This window comes from Coturnix japonica, chromosome 7 (assembly GCF_001577835.2).
Source record: "Coturnix japonica isolate 7356 chromosome 7, Coturnix japonica 2.1, whole genome shotgun sequence".
In the NCBI taxonomy this organism is placed as follows: Eukaryota; Metazoa; Chordata; class Aves; order Galliformes; family Phasianidae; genus Coturnix; species Coturnix japonica.
Window position 1 is genome coordinate 115,318 of NC_029522.1, and position 20,865 is coordinate 136,182.

Consider the following 20,865-nt stretch of genomic DNA (forward strand, 5'->3'; position numbering starts at 1 on the left):
TCTGATTTTTTGTTTCTTTATTGCTTTTCTTATTGCCAATAGTCGTGTGCCTACGTGCCCAGCTCAGCACCTGGGTTACGATGGACAGGACTGCTGCTATTTGATGTGCTTCCTACCTTTTTACTTATTTATTGTTTTCTCCTTCATATGAAGTGTTGCTAAGAGTGTTGCTATGCCAGAAATGGATTTCACCCTTTGATTGCTGCACAATATCTGCCTGGTGTTTTGTTCTGTGTTTTTCAACAAGGCAGATGTTTTCCATACCGGGTTCCTCAAAGCCTACGGGTGGAATTAGAATGGGAGAAGAGCTGTAGCTGACTTAATAGTAGTGCTACTTAGTCTGGCACATTGTGTCTTGTGTGGCAGCAGACTGCCATTGCACTGTGATAATCACTGCTGTGGATATACAGCCCCATAATGGGTATGGTATCATCCACCCTCAGCTGTAGCAGTGAGGCACATGCTTGGGTTTCCTGCTTCTTATGGATCTGTAAACCATGATGGGTGTATGCGCAGTTGCTTTAGATCAGTGAGTAAGGTGAATTCGTATTAAATGGCTGATGATAGTAGCTCCATTTGAACTGAAAACACTGCAGAAATTCTCCTTAACTTCTGCTGGGATGTCTGGTTCTTTGGAGGAAGTGTAGTAAAAGCCTTTGTGTATGTAGAGCCTTTGCAAGATTCAGCCCCACCGGCAGCTGTGGCTGACAATTCGAGCTCTCTCTGAATAACATTTGGCCTCCGAAGTGGGTGTGCTGAGCTTCCCTGCACAATGCATCTCATCTCGGGCTTTGGAATTTGTCAGCGGTGGGATCCCCCACATCTCCATCCACCTCTGGTGCTGCTGAGCCTGCCCACGCTGAGCTCATTTTAGAGCCGAGTCCCAACTGTAGTTTCATTGTCTGCAGTGGCTTTGCCTCTGTGGGATGATGCTGAGGAGCTGGAGTGAGCAGATCCAAATCAAGGAGCAGTGTGTAGTGCAGCAGTAGTTAAGGTTTGTTGTTATAGCATTGAGTGTTGGAATACAAGATAACAAACTGTCTCTTACCTCCTAGGACACCTTTGCACTACGCAGCTGCAAACTGTCACTTCCACTGCATTGAGACACTGGTGAGCACAGGAGCCAACATTAATGAAACAGATGACTGGGGACGCACCCCTTTGCACTATGCTGCTGCTTCTGACATGGACCGAAAGTAAGAGAGCCTGTTTGTGTTCCTTGTTCAGTGTTTCTCCAAATGAAATGTACTGTTTTCTTCATGACACTGTGCCATTTGAACCAGAAAGATAACCCAGCTGGCACAGGGATTTCTCTCAGATGTGTGCATGAGCTCCACACTGAACTGCTGTGCCTGTAAGCCAGATCCCCAGGTGATGTGGCAGCTCAGCCCTGTGTTTTACCTTTGAAGCAGCATGTGATTTTACAGCCCCTCTGTCCTAGTGCACTATTTTTACTACATACTATCTTCTTTCTTCTTCTGTGTGGTTTCCTCACAAGGGAAACCTCAGAGAGTTTTTCTGCTTTGTGAGTTCATCAGAAGGAATGGAAAAAGAGACAGCAGTTTTCCCAGGTGGACTGCAGTGGTAGTTGGCTGTTCTGATAGACTTTCTGGCAAAAACGAGGCAGATCTATCCATCACTCTCTCCACTGTCAGAGCTGATAAAACCTCTCACCCTCTCCAGATAGGTTGCTTTCTAGAGACCAAAGAGAGAGAGGCCTGAGGAATATCCTTTGGCAGAATGCAGGACTGTTCTTCTAAGAAAAGTTTGGAGGGGGGAAAACAGCTGCAAAACTTAAATATCCAGAGGTTACTGAACAGTTTCTGCATATTTTGGCAATCTCTTTTCTACTGCATGAAACGGCCTCAATTATCCTGTTAGTTGTCTCTTAAAACTGATAGGGACATGTATTTATTTTAAATCATCCCATGCTTGACTGCCTCTTTCCTTCAGAATCTCAGGAACCATTTTCTTGGTTTCCTATATAGTGAGGTCTGGTTAAAAGGAGGGAGCAAAAGCCAAATGAAAACATAAAAAAAATGGCTTATTCCCAGCGGAGTATCACCCTAAAAGCACTTTGGGAAGACTTCTTAAGCAGAGGTTTAGATACCATGGGTGTACGTCAGTAGCTTCTTCACCCTTTGCTTCATTTGCTGTGGTAATACTGGTACAAAAAATGTCCCTGTTAATGTAAAACCAGAATGGTGCTGGTAAGAAGGCATCAGGATCTTCAGAGGACTGTTCTTGGCGCTGCAAGCTGAGTAGGTTGGTATGAAGGCTTTCACCACTGGCTGTTTCTAATTAAAGCTTGCCAGGGTGTGATGTTACTTGGGGTGCTGAGAATTGTGATTCAGTGTGTATTTTCAGCTTTTGACTCTTTCTAGGTTATGCTCCTGCATGTAAAGAACCTCCTGGCTAACTTCAGGATATAGTTGCCTCCAATGGTAACTTTTAATTAAAAATAAAACAAAAAATCTTAGTTTAGTCGTACTCTGAGAATTGGCAGGAATGTTTGGCCTTCTTTCCCCTCAGAGTCTAAACCTAAATTGATTCTGAAGCTGTCTTCTCATTAAGTTTTCCAGTTGGAGATGCTTTGGAAGAAGCCTTGTTAGATGAAATGTTATTTACAGCCCATGATTTTGTAGGTCAGCATATTTATTTTTGTGCTGCTGAACCATGGTGAACTCTCAAAGTTGGACAGTCACAGTCCAAAGAACATTCAAAATCATTTAACTTTGAATGTGGGCAGTTAATGATCAGAGAGAAGTCTTTGTACAACCAGGTTGTCCTACTGTTTCAGCTGATTTCTAAGTGTTGTTGCATATGGACTTCAGAAAATACCCCTTTCCTGCAGGGGAAACAACAGGAATGTTTATATTAAGCAGTTTATTCAATTTGATGAGTATGTATGTTTTGTTCCTCCTGATGATAACTGACTCTGTTCAGGGAATGCTTTATTGGGATCTCACTTATTTATTGATAGCTGAAAGTTAATGTGGATGGGGCTTTCACTTGCTATGCAAGACGTTTGACAACCTGCTCAGTACAGTCACCTCCAATGGCCTTCCTGAGTGCCTTGTTTCAATATGGTATATGAGTACTGTCTATATGTTTACAACGTTAGGAGTTTTTAATTGATAAGTAAGACTTGTTTTTGACTTAGTGAACATCAAACAGACCGCAGATTTGTGGAGCAGTCTCTTAATGTAAGCATCCACAGAAAGGTAGTTAAATACTGGAAATAAATATGAGAAATAACCCGGTAAGGGAAAAATGTACTGTTCTGCATAGTGCAGAATTCAGTCTGGAATACGTGTGTTATATAGGGATTGAATTTAGCAAACTGTCCTTCAAACCTTCCAAGGTACCGATCTATAATGGTACGTAGCAATTGGGAAGCATGCGTTCTGTGTTGGCCTTGGTTGTCCAAGGAAATTCATAATCACAAGCTCACAGATCACAGTCATCTGGCTGCCATCCACCCAGCTGGGAAGCAGAGATGCCAAAAATGATCCGGTTGTGCAGGAGGATGAAGACATGCTAAGCTATTTTAAAGAATCCAAAGAATCTGACCAGACATCTGAGAATCTGAGATGTCTCACAGTGCTGCCAAGACATCTCACAGAAAGAGAGAAGAGTCAGCAACACAGCTAAAGCTGATTAAAGATAAACTAATTCAGTATTAGTGACTAAACAGTTGCCTATAGAAACTAGTATCCACTGACTCGGAAGATGATAAACTTCCATGCTGTTGTTGTCTTCATTGTTTGCAAAACACGTTATCTGCAAATCCAGGCAGTGCACTCACTAAACTTATATAACCTTTTACTTTGGGCTAGAAGAGATCAACCCCATGCGGAGATTGGGGATGGGTAGCACACTGCATCAAAATCACTCGTATTTTGAAAATAAGTTGCATTTTTCTGTCATTTATGCCAAGAAGAAAGAATATTTTAGGTAACTCCCATGAAAATGCTGAAGAACTTGAAAGAACCAGTGAAATGAAGGAAAAAGAAGCTGCATTGTAAGTTTGGTATCGGTAAAGAAGTTAAACTTCATTCCTGGAGAAAGCTGTTGCTTTGCACTGCAGCTTACACCCTGCTTTTGCTCATTCATTGCTTTGCTACACACAGTGCTTGGCTATAAGGGGAGCTAACCTAAGGAGAAAAGCCTTGTGCTCTCTTTTGTCTGCATATTCCCTAACATTTCTGCTTCTGTGCTTGTTGCTCTTCTTGGTTATGGAGCTTCCTTTCAGTCTTTCAATAGAAGGCCATTTCGGAATTTAGATTAGCAGCAAAGGTTGGGTTTAATGTGGTTTTTTAGGAAGATCTTCAAAGATGAGGGGGGTTTTATGTTGAGCAGTAACAACACACACAATAAAGCTGAATGTGGGGAGCAGTTGGTGGAAAAGAGGGAAACCTGTGAATGCTTTGAGGTGCTGTTAGAAACACCAAATGGCTGCCGGTCTGCAGTGCTGCTCCTACCAGCATCTATCAAACATTGAGAGTTCTCATTTAAACTAATGCATCATTTTCAGGTGTCTGGAGTTCCTTCTGCAGAATGATGCCAATCCATCCATCCAAGACAAAGAGGGGTACAACACTGTGCATTACGCTGCTGCATACGGACACCGGCAGTGTTTGGAACTGGTGAGTGCTCAGATGGCTGAGAGGCCTCATATCTACTGATAAGTAGATGTGTGTGGATGAGTGTCCCAGTATTGTGAGTTCACCTCAAGGTTATGGTTTGAATCCTTTGGAAATTCATGGTTCTGTGAAAACTTGCAATTAACTTATTAAGTGCAACTAACACGCATCAAGGCACATATTAAAAAGTTGTGTTAAACCAGTCCGTGTTCAACAAGCTGGTGCTTAAATGTTGAACATGGGTGGAACTCTGGTTCTTCTTCACCATGATTGAAATATTCCCAGTGCTTGTGACAGCAGTAAGGAGTAGTTCCCTGTGTGTGGGGATGTGTGTGCACATTATCAGGCTTGTGTGCAGAGAGCTTTTGTTAGCTGCACACCTACAGCGTGTTTTTGCCTCTGAAGAAACAATAGCAGTGCCAATAAAGCTGATAAACCATAATCAACCTTGTGGGCCATGTGGCTGTTTTCTTTGTTGGTGTGTTTTTGTTGTTGCTGCACCTGAGTGATTAGAAATTGTGTTTCCCAGGAAGCCCAGCGTGTTCAGCCATGTACTGGATTTGGGAGATTCACAGTGAGCATTTATAGTAGATGGGGTGGGAGGGGGGTTGCAAGTAAATAAATCCATAAAAACATGGTGAAAATAGGTGTTAACAGCTTGTTATACAGGGAATCCAGTGCTGTTATGTCACTTCTTTTTGCTTGTGGCAGCTGTTGGGCCTTTCCTTGCTGAGAGCTGGCTCCTGGAGCTACTCTTAATGTGGCTCTGCCCCTAGGGACAGAGCAGTTTTCTCCTGCACCCACTGTGGGTTTGAAGCAAAAGCAAATGTTCTTGGTATTTGGAGGGCGTGCATGGAGTTTGTTTTGTGCAGTGTACAAGCCTATGCTTGTATGGCTATAGCAGGGTGTGCTGCAGCTTCGTTTGTCTTATCACCAGATTATTGCAGGGCTTGTGTGAGCAGAGCTCTCTGCAACGTCTTCACTTTCAACACTGGTACTGTAGCCCGTATATGCTCCTTGGTGCAGAGCAAGCACAGGGCAAGGTCTCTTTCCTTGCTGCTGGGCATGTTTTCTCACAACATACCAGTTACAAACCTGCCCTCACTTCCCAGTGTTATTTAAGCGTGCCAGACAAACAAGAGCTGGGAGCGCAGCACATATTGGAGGTGTCATATTCCTCTTGAGTTAGGAAGGGTGACATACAAACCATGGGTGAGAGACAGCAATGCAGCAAATGTTCTGTATCCACATAGAGAATTCAGTGTTGTTCCATGTTAATCCTCGCGCTTTTGTGACTAGAGCTGAAGTATAGAAACCAAAGGCCAAGGGTCACTTGCAAAGTTACAGCCGTACAGCGTGTTTTCTGCACACCTGTGAATGCGCATTTACATACTGTGCTGTCTACCTCGTTATGTGGACCAGGATTGGGTATCCAATTGCTAACCTCGAGCCATTAAACTGTATCACAGGAGCCGCCATGCGGGATGCTCCTTATGAAATATTTACAGTCTCATCCTGATTTTTCAGGCAGGATTATTGAAATAAAAAAGGTTTTTTTTGTTGTTTTTGTTTTCAGTGCCAAATTAACTGTTATTTTACTGTTTTATCCCCTGGGTAAATATTTTCAGTTTATTATTGGTGAATTAGACAAAAATACCTGGGAGTTCTTTTCCCTTGTCCTACAAGACAGTTCTTTATTGGCATGAGACTGTTAAGGGAAGAAGTTTATTTAAGATATGAAGCTTTGAGTCTGATCAAAACTAAGGCAAAATAGTGCAATGCTGAGCTTGTTCTCAGGGATCTGATCATTACAGAGGGATGAGGAAAAAAAAGAATTAAGAGTGTAAAGGCCATCTCCTTTGGCACAAAGAATAAGGTGTGTGTTTGTGCGCTCAGCCACAGAGCTCAATGCCAGGAGCTCTTCTCTTGGAGGACCTTCAGGCTGCCTGGAATATCGCTCTGCAATGAATGACGTGATGTAGCTAAAAAGAGAACAGTGGAAGCAGATTCTTGAATTCTTTCTCCATCTGTAGCAAGAATTCATAAAGACTGAATGGTGAGCGTGTGAGCTTAGCAGCAGGTGAAGCTCTGTCTCTCTTATGTGCTTTCATACTTTAACAATATAACCTTATGTTTGTTTAGATTGGGACTGACTTCTTTGCTGTTTGATAGTCAGGGATGTTGTTCTGTATCACTTGCTGGTATGTTAGAGTTGATCGTGTTACTGAACTATAGTAGTTTGAAGGACAAAAAGCTTTATTTTCATTGAAATCTATCACAAAATCCTTACTGCCATGGAAAGAGTGAAATTGCAGTTGCATGTTAAAGTGCAGCATGGAGCACCTGTCAGACCCATTATGTCAGGGCAAAAGGAATGAAGTGTCAGTCTTTAGCAGTGACATCTCTTCTCTGACTGTAAGTACTGATGGTTAATTTTCTTTTAAACCGCTCTTCTCCTTATCTAGTCAGCAAATGGAATTCACTTTTGGCCAACAGGAACTGAACTGTCATGGTGGCCAGTTCTCCTAAAGATGGGAAGGGAGGGTATGGTGCAATGGAAAACCATATCTAAGAGAAGAAGCAATTCTTGCTCTGTGTCTCTGTCCAAAGCAGCGAGCTGCAGGGCTGTCTGCACTGGGGGGATCTCCTGCTAGCAGGAAAGTAAAATCAAATGGAGTTAAATACCCCATACCAAATTCACCCATGTAATCTTATATTATAAGCACAAAATAAAACCAGTGAGTCTTCTTATGTCTGTAAATACCACTACTGCACCAATAAAATTGTGAGAACTGAATGTTATTCATCTTTGAGTGGGGTGAGAGGAGAGATAGCAGCAGCCTTCTAGCGCTGTTAGCTGGTAACAGTGGAGCTGAATAATGGATGTTCTATCTTGTTTTGTCTGCATCTCGCTCCCAAAGCACCAAATTCCTGAGTGTGAAGGAGACTTCACAGAATAAATAACTATGTACAGTGCTAAATAGTGCTGTAATGAGAAGAGCAATGTGCATCGCTTCCTAAAAGAGTGCTCTAAGAGGGAAACGGATGCTGATGGAATTAGAACCCAGAGGAGAGTTTTGTGTACTCTTGTAACAATCATATGGGAGGTTTTGTAAATGCCTTCTTAGAACCATAGCAATGCTAATGGAGCTGCAGGATTTGCCTTATAACTTACACCTGGTACCTTTTGTCTCTGAGTGTGGTGTGTATCCTTCACATGAATGAGTTTTAATCATCTTTGATCATCTTTCATAATTTCTCTTCTTGCACTATTGGGCTGCTTGTCGGGAAGCAGCCAGATTTACTCTCAAGTTCTCATTTATGCTCGACTTTATGATAGAGACATTCATCCCTGTGAGTAATAAGCTCATTAAGCTAAGTCTGCATTACTCTAAGCTGCTTTAACTAAGCCATTGGAATGCCTTTTGTGAGGAGCTCTCCAATCCTGCAGTTTGTTCCTTTAGAGCCTTCATTGTGTCTATTTCTGTGTTTTTGTCCCCATCTATTTGGAAGGCAGTTATCTGCCTTGTTCCAGAAGACTTGTGGAGCCCTCTGACAGCTTAAAGGGAAGTATTAAGATTATGATCCCAGCATCTCAACATTTTGATGGTCAGTGTAGTTACAAGCGATTAAATTAGTCTTTTGTGCTCACCTTAGTAAATGTCAGTATTGAACAGAGTGGCAAACAGGCTTTGTACTCACATTTGGATATTTTTTAGTTTATTTGCTCCACAGAGAAAATCAGAGTTGAAGTAGTTACCTATTTAGAGCATGTTTAGTGTAACTGAAAATGTGTGGCCATGTGTTTGGAGTTACCACTTAATCCTGTTTCCATCCATCTGAAATACAAGAGAAGGATGGTATCTTAAATTGGAGGTGTCTCCATGTGGTTGTAACAGATGTGCTTCTGTAACTGCCCCAAATCTACTAGAAAACGTGATATAGACTTGTCTGTTTTTCCCCTTACCTGCAAAGTTGTGTTAGAACTCCTATTATGTATTAATACACACAGAATACTCCCTCAAAAAAGTCTGGAAAACCTATTTGGAATCATAGAAATGTTACAAGTCACTTGTGGTTACCTGTCACGCTTTTCTTACTTTTTGCAGTGTCTGGTTACTAATTTATTGGGTAATGTTAATTTCCAGTCACAGGGCATTTTGGAGACTCTGTGAGTGGTATTCAAATAAAAATGCCTTGCATGGCAGCAGTAGTGCTACTCTAAAGTGATGAATTCACGGTATTTTGTCAGTACTGTGTGAAGTTTTCTTTGCAGCCCCAATGGAGTAAGTTGTCAGGGTTCATTTGCTTTTGTGGCAGGGTGCTAGTCACAGTAATTCCATGGTTTCTCATTCTAGCTGGGCAGAAATACACAATTTGTAAGCCTTAAGATGCTTTGGGATCCCTTGAAAAGTAGAAAACCGTAAACATGTGATGCATTTTATTAGATGTTGTTTGGTTCTTTTTAACTTTTCTGATGATGTCTTTATGTTCAAGGATGTGCTGCACTGTGGAAGACTGTGTAAGGAAGTTCTGCTCATTTTTTGTCCTCTGAATCCTGAGAACTTATCCTAGGTTATGCAAGAATGCTTTAGTTTTAATTGCTTAATGGTTACATTAAACATTGTTAAATGTGTATTTTTTTTCTTCCATTTTCAGCTTCTGGAAAAAAATAGCAACATGTTTGAGGAATCAGATTCTTCAGCAACGAAAAGTCCTTTGCATTTAGCTGTAAGTATGAGATGTGTCCGTTGTTTGATCATCATCTCAAAGAATAATTCTTTAATCTCTGTCTTTGAAGCAGGTTTAATCATAGACTTGATTTTGAAGCGGCTGGGAAAGGGCGTAGGCCTAGATGTAAGAAAAACAGGTTCTGAACTGGAATCGTTGAGTTGGTGGCAGCTGAAGCTCTTCGCTCTTATTGCTTATAGCACTCAGGTAGTAGAAGAAACAGAAACTGAAGTGAAATTAAATGGCAAACTATGAACATTAGTGCTCAGTAGATGCCTCTTGTCATGTCACCGGGCACCACTGGGAAGAGCCTGGCTCTGTTTTCCACTTTCTGGAACTATCCACTGGGTTTGTGCAATGTCAGCTGTATTTCTGTAGTTAATCCTAATGGGACTGTTGGTCTGGAAGTACATCTACTTGTCCACAGCAGTTGTTCTACCAAGTGATCCCACTGCAGTGAATACTCTATGAAGCATCAGCTGTAAAGAGCTGGTCAAGGTTGTTTTTACTAATACTAGCACAAAAGTCTGTTTTGGAATTGTTTTGTTCAGTTGAGATCAGTAATACACTGCATTCAGTGCATATCTATAACAGCAGATGCACTGATTTTGTCAGTCAGTTTGGTGATAATCTGTGTGGTCTCTGACCAGCATCACTCTGTGTATTCTTACATTACTCATATATTTCCAGGCCTATAATGGTCATCATCAAGCCTTGGAGGTGCTACTCCAATCTCTGGTAGATCTGGATATTAAGGATGAGAAAGGTCGCACCGCTTTGGACCTGGCTGCATTTAAAGGGCATGCAGAGTGCGTGGAAGCTCTCATCAGCCAGGGTGCTTCTGTCACTGTAAAAGACAATGTCACCAAAAGGACCCCCCTGCATGCTTCAGGTGAGAGTTACCCTTACAATATAAAGCCTGTAGCATGTATGCAGCTAACTTCAACTACCTACTATCCCTATTATAAACGGAGGGAGATGTCGATGTGCATTGAGGATGTCCTGCAGTTAACTCTGTCATTCTTGTCGTCTTTTTTCCTCTGTCCCATGGTTCAGTTATCCCTCACAGAAACCCCTGCTTTCCCCTACACTGTACTACTGCTCAGCCTTTACCTGTTCACTTTGCTTTACCATACTCCCATTACACCTACTCTAAGATGTGGGGCGTTTTTCCCATGGCACTTTCATTTAATGCTTCTTTAGCCAAAAAGAAGAGAGGTCGTGGCTTATCCTAAGGAAACGATAAGTGAAAATACAGGCAGGCCTTGGAGGCAATGAAATTGTTCTGTGTTTAAAACCTTCACCCTGTTTCAGTGGTAACGTTATGGAAATGTCATCCTCTTTCAAATATTATTCTCCTCCTGAGCCAGCTTCTGAATCTGCTGTTGTTAGGAGTTGCTCCATTCGTCATATGTTGAGTACAACATGTTGCTTAATTAACTACAATGTGTAGGTTTTGCCATTTATTTAAAGGTTATTATTTAATATGTACTAGTTGGTTAAACACACAGCAGTGCCAGAGGGAATATTGCTCCTGGGGCTTAGTTCGAGGACTCGGTACAGCCCAGCAGTGACCTCTAGTGGGAAGAAAAACGAACACTTTATTAGGTTTTTAATTCTCAGACTTAATTGTTTTTCTATATTACTTTCCACCTTGCTTGGAATAGAATGTATACACACCCTCTGCTGTTCAGGTCCTTCCATGGGAGCTGTGCAGAGTTCTATGCAGTGGTACAAAGCTTCTGTCTCCACCTACTACAAAGAGCCACTTGTAAGACCTTTTTGCTACGCTGTTCTTTAATGTTTTGCTTAGGGGTGTTTACACAAAGAACTATGTCTCCTATTGGAAACAGTGATATTCAGCCTCTTTTATTTGCAATGCAATAAGAGGTAAATTGGCATATTTTGAGAAATCTAACAGAATTCTTGCTGAGTTAATCCTTTGAGTGGCAGTACGTGTTAGCACACAGAAAGTGAACACTTGCATGTATTTACCATTCACTGGAAGGTAACAAGAAGGCATGTGTGCCCATCCCCTTAACAGTGTCTGTCTTCATTCCTTCTTATTACAGAAGCAGAACCGATGAACACAACAGTTAAGGACACTTGACCCTATGGATTAGATTAAAGGACTCTGCAGAGCCTCCCTTCAGCAAAGGGGTTTTTGACTTCAGTAGACAAATAATTCAGCTAATGAAGTATTTCTTTTTTACTGCCTGTTCCCTTTGGGGGAACAGACTTCCTTTGACCTCATAACATAGAGAATTTCCTTAGCCTAGATTATGTGTTCCCTATATAATTTTATTACCACCAGACTTTCCTCTCCCTGGCTTGGGCGATCCATTGCGAATGTTTGCCTAGTGCAGTGTGATAGAACTTATATATTTTTCTTCTTTTTTTGTTTCCCCTGTGAGTCACTTATTCATCAGCCCTACAGAAGCGTTTACGTGTTATCTGTATGTTATGACTTAGTGGCAAATAACTAAAAATGTCTTCTTTATTTTTAGTAGAGTGACTAAGATTGTGTTTGGAGGAGTGGTGTGATGTGCACTCTTTGTTTTTTGCCAGAGTGATGTGACATAGGTGGAACCCAAGGTTTTTGCCTCAGCCCACAGGGTGTGGGCAGTGTGAATGCATGACTCTCGTAAGGAGGACATAATTTCTGTGTACTGAATACAGGAATTGCTGGTTTTTAAAGAAGAAATTCTTGTTCTGTTCATCCTGTGGGTCGTATAAAGCTGAAGCCTTTAAGCCGGCTGACAGACAGATGGGTTTCCAGTGTTTATCCCTGAAAAATGTACCTCGGAGCTGTTTGCCAACAGCAGAGCAAAGCCTGTTCTTGAGAAGCACCCATGGCTTCAAATGTTAGAGTCTAAAATATGGGTAAAAAATACCCAAGGATTTTTGGTCCTCTGGGCAAGCAAGCAGCTAACGAGATCGTGTGCCACCTCCTTGCTGACTGAATAGAAGAGTCACATCAGAGCTTTTTTAACTAATGAAGATCCCAAACAGGACTTTGAGGGGGAAAAAGAAGTGGAATGGAATAAAACAGTCTTTCAGTTATGGAATATCAAACAGTAGTGGTGACTTTGTGTACTGAACTTCAGTCACCTTGAGCGTGCCTGACAGTCAGAGACATTAATGTCTTTCCTGACATTGGGGGATTTTTTCTGTATAGGCATATATGTAAGAAATGTCTTATCTGTAAGCATTCCATTGGTAATGTATCTGAAATTAAGCCTATCCTAATTATACACACTTATTTCTTTATAGTCATTAATGGCCATACACCTTGTTTACGGCTGTTGCTAGAAGTTGCGGACAACCCCGATGTGACGGACGCCAAAGGACAGTAAGTTTCCTTTGTGGTTTTGTTTCAGTTCTGTAATTCAAATGGCATCTGAAACTTCTTTGTTTTAAAAAATATATATAGCGTTTATTTCCTGCACTTCTTGTGAACAGAATTTGGCAGAGACTACATAGTATGCGTGCAGTTGATGTAAGGGATTATTCATTAATCATAGCCTCTACTTCATACTCTAAACAACTTCATATATTCTTAGAACCAGTCTCAATAAAAACTAACAAGATCCTGTGATGTCTGTAGGGCCTGATGCTTCAGCATATATCCTGTGTATACAGGTATATGATGCTGATAAAGTGAGACAGAATGTTTGTTCAAGGTGAACCCTGAATCTGAGATGTTATTGTAAAACTTGTGGAGATGATAATCATAGTAGGTTTTTAAAAGGAAAAGAATAGTCTGGAGCAATGTTGCTCTCTAAACTGCTCGCAGATGAGTTTGTCTTTTTCAGTCACGATATCTGGCTGTTGGGTATCTTAAAAGCAACTTCATGCAACTGTTTTCACTTCTTTTTTTCCTTCCAGAACCCCGCTCATGCTTGCAGTGGCATATGGACACATTGATGCTGTTTCCTTATTACTTGAAAAAGAAGCATCTGTAGATGCAGCAGATCTCCTGGGATGCACAGCTTTACATCGAGGGGTGACTTCATTTTTCTAAATTCGAAGCATTTGTTTTCTTGTCACCACAGTTCATTCATAAACACATAAACGTAGGGATGTTTAATGTAGGAGATATAGCTGATGATTGAAAAAATGACCAAAAACAGCCAGTGAGGGAAAAACTGGGATAAATCTGCTCTGCTTTTGACTGTTCACATTAATTAATTAAAGACTGGATCTTAGATAAAATTAGTGGAGACAATTTACTATAGCAGTCATTGCTATAACTGAGAACTTCATGAATTTTGAAAACAGTGTATTTAAAAGGATGCCCAGCAGTTATTATCCTTTTTATTGGGTAGCAGAATATAACAATGTTAGCCCTAAACTTTTATCCAGAAGCAGTGAAGTTCAAGGCACATCTGACCTTTTCTAGACGCCATCTTCCTATCCAGTTTGAAACTGATGCAATCAATCTTATTTATTCAGAACTCTGTAATTATTGCAGTGAGCAATTCAGCTTAGAGTCCAATGCTGGTTTGTAATAAGCGCTATGGTGTAAAATTGCTGTTCTGTTTTGACATCAATACGTGAACATTACAAAGGTGCCAAAGCTAAACTATATGTGTTACAGAGGCCCAGCTGTTAAAGCATCTTTTCATACTTCTGATAATACTTTTTATCTTCCCCTCAGTTCTTGTTGCACATTTGTATTCTTTCTAGAGTAGCCGGATTCGTGTTTTGTAGCCTCACCCTTTGCTCATATATTTCCTTAATCTTAAACTCCTCCTTGCTTTTGAGTCTGGCTTAGAGAAGTCTCTTCCACAAACTACTAATCAGTGCCTTTGGAAGACAGTGCCAAATATGTTTCAGTTTAGCAGTTATCACAGGTACCCATGGGAGAAATGGAGATTTCATCTCCGCCATCTGAATCTCATCCAGGTTTTTTCATGCTTACAGTCATCAATTGTATTCCATGTTTCCCAGGTAGAAGTGTGCATTTATTTCAGCCTCTTTACTTATTTTTTTGTTGTCAGATTATGACTGGGCATGAAGAGTGCGTTCAGATGCTTTTAGAGAAAGAAGTATCTATTTTATGTAGAGATGCTAGAGGTAGAACACCTCTGCACTTCGCAGCAGCTCGGGGTCACGCCACTTGGCTGAGTGAATTACTGCAGATTGCACTTTCAGAAGAAGACTGCAGTTTGAAGGATAATCAAGGTTATACACCACTGCACTGGGCTTGTTACAATGGTAAGTTTATCCCCGTGGATTGTTGCCAGGTTCAAATGCGGCCTCTGTTTTGAGGAAGCATGAAAGCAAAGCAGACAGACTTTGGGAAGATTGAAATGAAGGGTTGGATCATTTCTCCCTACTTGTCCTCTGTGGTTTGTTTTCACTATGTTTACCCTTCAGTTCAGGAGCCAATGAACTTCCAGCAATGCTTCCCAATGACTTTGTGACTTACAGAGAAGTTCTCAGTCACTTATAATTCTGTCACATAAAAGTTCACAATATGTTCAACCTTAATGTGCTTAAAGTGTTAAAGCATAATCCTTCTGTGCCTGGTATGAAATAAGTCAATTCCCTGCTTTGTGCAACACTCGACATTTCTGTCTCTTGTAGGTCATGAAAACTGCATAGAGGTACTATTGGAGCAGAAATTTTTCCGCAAATTCTATGGTAATAGCTTCTCTCCGTTGCACTGTGCTGTGTAAGTAGAAATCTGTAACCAATGCAGATGCTTTGCAATGGGTTACGCCTGGACAAAGTAGTGATACAAGAAAAAAAGCTGTCTTTATGTAATTTGCATGAGCAAACCATTTAAAAATGGTTCATAAAATGGTGCTTGTTCTTCTGCTGAGAAAAAGCAGTTGCATAATAAGGAACATTGGGCATAAGTTGAATACATCTGAGCTATCTGATGAAGTGCTGATGTATCATTAAATAGCTTTATTTCGACTCCATTTCCAATTTCTTTTCCCTTTCTTATCACTTCAGGCTTTTATTTGGCACTGAGTGGAATTTCATATCTCTTCCATTCTTAGGCCATGACCTGGGCTATTAGAATGACAGAGTTATGAACTCCTCCTACTATTAGAAGAATTAATATATTCCAGAAGTAACGATGGGAGTTATTGTGTTAACTTCTTTTCTACAGTCCGCATTTGTTGCAAGATAGAAAAGAGATGTTGGTAGTTTCCAGGTGTCATACATAATGAAACAGAAACCATGTATGAGAGAAATAAAAACCGTTACAAATCACTGCTTTTATTTTACTTCAAACTAGTATGTAATTCATAATAACTAATTCTCCAGCCTACCTCAAAACACATGCAACTGAAAGATGCACTTACATTTAAAAGGACAGAACTGCTGCTAAGATGACACAAGTGTGTCTTTTAGCCATATTAGACGTATATTGTATGTCATTATGTTACCATATATTGTTCATTTTCATTATGAAATAAGACAAATTGCCAGTAACCAGGAGAGTACTGAGTTACATCCAAGGGAAATATTGAAAGTGGGTTTTGGAAGAGCCGTGTGTTTTGAGACCTTAAACGTTAGAGTGAATCTCTCTATATGTAGGTATATATGACCGAGTGCTTTCTCAGTTCAGCTCTGATTGTTGTTTAGACCAAAGGATTTAAAGGTTTTAAGGTTCTAATCCTAGTTTGGTACTGTAGTTTCAGTTCATCTGGTGCATAGGGAATTGAAGGATCAGCTTTGCTTTACATGTGGAAATCCACAGCAATAGATGCAGTTGGGTTAAGTGAAGTCAGGGTGAATGGTCAGAATTGTGACTAAAAGTATTAAGGCAAAAGGTATATTGGGATGAATTATAAATAATCACTAAGAACTATTAATGGGAAATGAAGTAAATGAATACTGGATAGCAGTAAATATGTAGAGCTTTTATCTTTCTAACGTGTCTTTGGCAGAATCAACGATCATGAAAACTGTGCATCAATGCTCATCGGAGCCATCGATGCCAGCATTGTCAATTGCAAAGATGACAAAGGAAGGTAATAGCTTCTTAAACAAACTGCTTTTCATCATCATGAATGCATCTCTTTTTTGTTATTCCTTTCTGAATTTCTGGAAATAACCCTTGTGGTTGAGCTAAAACTTATAATGCCGACTCTTTCAGACAGCAGCTTATGGTGCCACAGAGTTAAGTGGTGGCTGGCTTAAAGCAAGTGAACTTTGAAGCATTCAATTTTGCTAATAAGAAAATAGTATTTTGTTTCTTTAAAATGGGTGCAGGTCTAGGATGTTTCCCTGAACCTCTTTCTCTTTCTGTTAAATCTTTAAACACATTTATATTATTTTCTAAATGAGGTGATGCTGTGTACAAATAGAGAAATACTTCATTAGAAGTTATGCTAACATTCCCAGGACACGTAACTGAGAATAATATAATTCATGCTGGTACAGCAAGAAATACACATTCACTCAAATCTTTAGGCAAATTGATAATCTCACTACATGGATGTACTTGCATAAAATTGCTGGGGCAGATGCTGTAAATAGAGTTCAGCTTGTTTTGGATGTGCTGCTATAGCTTTCCTCTGGTGGAAATGTTCAGTAAGATTCAGAACGTCGTGCGCTTTCAGACAAACAAACGGGAATATTGTAATTCTTCAGCAGTTACTGTAGTTCTCCAGTAACAGCTGTAGCTGTGTAACTTTGCTCCACAGGACGCCCCTTCACGCAGCGGCCTTCGCGGATCACGTGGAGTGCCTCCAGCTCCTCCTGAGTCACAGCGCTCAAGTGAATGCTGTGGATTGTGCAGGGAAAACAGCTCTCATGATGGCAGCTCAGAACGGTCACGTTGGTGCTGTGGGTACGTACCTCCCTGCCCCAGCTCATCTTCAGGGTGAGCTCAACTGCGGTTGCTGACTCCAAGCAGATGATCACTGTCTCCTGGGAAAACTAAGGAAGAGAAAGCTTATTACAGCCCTGCACATAAACTTTTACACACTGTAGTAGAATATTTCTTCTCAATTATGTTTCTCAGCCGTGTTTGCAAAGCTTTGCAGTAATAAACATGAGTTTTATTTCCTCCAAAGAGTGCGTAGTAAGGCACTCAGAGTATGAAGGGAATAGTAATTCTTTTCTCCTGACTGCTTCCTTGATTTTAAGGGTCAGGAAAACTACCTGTGTGAAAATGATGTGTTCTCTCGATTTCTGTTATTTTATAGGGAGTCTTGTTTCTTCCAAGCTAGAATACCTGATGCAGACATAGGGATTGCAGTTGTATTGACTTAACAGAACTTTCTTTTCTCTAGCTTTGACAGCACAGGCTGCACCCTCAATTCTTTATATCCATTTAGTCCTCTCTGAGCCAAAGCCATAGTTATTTTCACTTTCTTTGCCTATTTCATTTGTTCATTTATTTCTGCTCTAAATTTCAGACTTTTTGGTGAACATTGCCAAGGCTGACCTGACATTAAGAGATAAGGACTTGAATACATCTTTGCACTTGGCTAGCAGTAAAGTAAGTTGAAGGCCACTGTGTGCTTCTGTAAACTTCAGTCTCTTGTGTGGGTGTGCCTCCTATATAAGAGTTCTGCAATAGAAACATGATGGTCAGATGGTGAGGACACTGTGTTGAGCTTCTTTCCAAGTCTGCTTCAAGGCTTAGTAAATGGAGAAAGATGAGTGCCTTGTAAGGCAGCTGAAGCATAAGTAAGTGATGCTAAGAGAAAGCAGTGAAAATCCTTTGATATTTTTACCAAATAGTATTACTGTAAAATAGCTTAACATAGGGTCAGTGGAAAAAACAGAATATATATTGATTATTATTCTCCAAATTCTGTGGAAGGGACCCAAAATGTTATCTCGAACTCTGCAACATCAAAGTAGAGGCGCTGATAAGATTGGTGGTGGTGCCTTTCGGCTCTCTTTTTTCCCCCATTGATTCCAGTTGCTACTGCTGTTGCCTGTCTTGGCAAAAAATAAAAACAAAGCATCTGTGGCATCCCCTCTTCCAGGACTTTTTCTTCTGCTCCTGTTCAGAGATGGGATTCCAGGTAGTGTCACTCCAGTTTCTGTAGGCAAACAAGCTTCGTTGAATTTTCAAGGTCCTTTCAGGCAGCTGTTCACCAGCTAGGGCGGTAGAATTACTATGCTGAAACAGCATCAGAAATAAGGCTCTGCATGTGTTATTGCCTGTTTCATCATCACAGAGCTCTGACGCTGAAGGGCTTTTGTAGTAATTTATTAATAACACAGAAAGGCATTTAATTAAAAGACCTAGGAAGTACAGTGTTAGTTTTTGAGATTAAAGCCTCACTTTCTCTGTTATTGTGTAGTTGTAGTAATTACTTGAATAATTTCTCTTGAGGGAAATTCAAGTCTTCCTGAAAGCTGAGAAGGTGAGCTCATACATGAGTGGAGGGTTGGAAGACAGGTGAATGCCTACATTTGTAAACATGCTAAAGCATTCAAGCAATGGCCATTTGTAAATGGGGTTTTAGGGCTTTTATAGTTCATCTGTAACAGATGCTTAGAAACTGAGCAACACGTTCTGAGTTTTAAATTAACTTTTTACATTTGTATATAACATTTATTTTGCTTCCATTTTAAACTTCTCATTAAATTGATACAGTCATTTGTTTTCAACTTCAGGGTCATGAAAAATGTGCCTTGTTAATACTTGACAAGATACAAGAACAGAGCCTTATTAATGCAAAAAATAATTCATTGCAGACGTGAGTATTGCCTGATCCTCTTGGGTTCAGTTGGCTTCCCAGGGGATTCTGATTTAGCTTTTCAATTTCATGTCTTGCTTTTTTTTTTTTTATTCCAGGTAACAACAAAGTTAGATTTCATACTATTTTATTTTAAGTGCTTGCCCTTGAAAGCTCTGGGTTTATATTACATTCTCACTTTTGACTTCTTTAACGCTCACTGTATACGTGATCTGGTGGAAAATATGAGGTCCCTTATTTGAACGCTGTATCAAAGTGTCCTTTCATAATGTGACTGTGTAAGCATACAAAGGATTTTCTACCTTTTTCCAGATTCAATCAGTCTACGGTGGTACATTAAATTTTTCAAATTATTTGAGGTAACACTTTATATACAACTGCATAAGATGTAACCACAAGCTCAGGCGGTTGATTCAGTGCTAGCAGATGAATCCATTCCTCCTTAGCTCTTTTCCCCTCCCTCCCACCCTTCAATTTGCAATTATTCTTCCTCTCCCATTAGCTGCTCTCAAACAGGAGCAACTGAGTTTTTCTTAGAGTTTTAAACTAAACACTGATTTTCTTGTTTTATTTTGTAGACCTCTCCATATTGCTGCACGTAATGGCTTAAAGATGGTGGTTGAGGAGTTACTAGCAAAAGGGGCGTGTGTCCTAGCGGTAGATGAAAATGGTAAGTAAATGATACACTCAGACAGTCCTCAGTAGGTACCTAACATGTAATTTTACCACAGACTGAACCAGTAGACTTAAATGCTGGTAGACATCATTGATACTTATATTTTTCCAAGAAAAGACAGTCACCTGTGTGAGTATCTATATTTAAAAGAACACTTTTTTGTTTTGAATATAGAAGAATATTCTCAACATCACAGTGGTCCCTTTTACTGTTCATTTTGCATGTACTGTCAACAGCTAGTCTTTTTTTAATGCTTGAGTGCAGTGGTAACTTGAATTTCCTAAACATGCAAGTGGCGCCGGATAATTCTGACTCCTTGCAGAAGAATTAAGGATTATGCATTCAATCAGCGCATGTTTTAATGGGTAGGAAGAAAACCATCAACAATTGTTTGATTGTATCCTGCTTCATTCTGAGAGCAAAACTTGTGATTTTCATCTGTACGACCTAACCCGAGATACAAGTAAATTACTGTTGCCTCCTGAAATAAACGTTAATAAATCTGCTAATTTTATTCCAGATATCAATTAAGTCCTTAAAAATTACAGAGGTTTTGCTTCTATAATTTTTTAAAAAATATCTTCCTGAAATAAGCTGCTTTCTCTTAAAACATGGACTTGCTGGCATTAATGTAATAATTCAATACTGCCATCTTGCTGTGTAAGTGAAGCAGCAGTCATTATACTTAGTCATATATACTTAGTCATTGTAGCAAGGCATTTGAGAACTATGGATGAAAAGGGCAGAGTGGTGAGTATTAACTGTTAACCAAATGCTACCAGATGAACTTGCATGAAGGAGTCCCGCTGAAGTCATCTGGCCCTAACCTCATTTAGAGAAAGGGGACAGGAAAGTGAACCATATAGTCCTACTTGCTGTACGTCTACCACCTGTGCTGATCTAATTAGCATCTCTTAACTTTGATTCCTAAATAAATTGCCACGTTGAGTACTTGAAAATGTGATTAAACTAATATCTTTAATGTTTTAATGAAAGCCGTTGTTCTCAGAATGAGACTTGTTCATCTGGACAGAAACTGAAGCCAGTTTCTGTCTCCGTTGCTGTACACCCCGTGTCCTGTATCCACCGTATTGTTTGTGCTGTAGAATCGTGTTTAGCCAGTGCT

At 40.2% G+C, this 20,865-nt stretch overlaps 1 protein-coding gene across 9 annotated transcripts in view; it reads left to right on the forward strand.

Annotated features, from left to right (window-relative positions):
* ANKRD44 (ankyrin repeat domain 44) overlaps positions 1–20,865 on the forward strand; it is an 88,663-nt gene that overhangs the window by 62,807 nt on the left and 4,991 nt on the right. For 3 of the 9 annotated variants that reach the window (XM_015867646.1, XM_015867644.2, XM_015867648.1), the window contains exons 14-27: positions 1,056–1,196; positions 3,941–4,024; positions 4,538–4,649; positions 9,306–9,377; positions 10,068–10,269; positions 12,651–12,729; positions 13,266–13,383; positions 14,381–14,597; positions 14,970–15,057; positions 16,289–16,372; positions 17,048–17,193; positions 17,765–17,847; positions 18,981–19,063; positions 19,642–19,733. In XM_015867646.1, the coding sequence (XP_015723132.1) occupies positions 1,056–1,196; positions 3,941–4,024; positions 4,538–4,649; positions 9,306–9,377; positions 10,068–10,269; positions 12,651–12,729; positions 13,266–13,383; positions 14,381–14,597; positions 14,970–15,057; positions 16,289–16,372; positions 17,048–17,193; positions 17,765–17,847; positions 18,981–19,063; positions 19,642–19,733 (1,601 nt within the window). Of the gene's footprint in view, positions 1–1,055; positions 1,197–3,940; positions 4,025–4,537; positions 4,650–9,305; positions 9,378–10,067; positions 10,270–12,650; positions 12,730–13,265; positions 13,384–14,380; positions 14,598–14,969; positions 15,058–16,288; positions 16,373–17,047; positions 17,194–17,764; positions 17,848–18,980; positions 19,064–19,641; positions 19,734–20,003; positions 20,699–20,865 lie in introns of those variants that run through there. The other 6 variants (XM_015867645.2, XM_015867649.1, XM_015867651.2 and 3 more) reach the window with 5 other exon arrangements.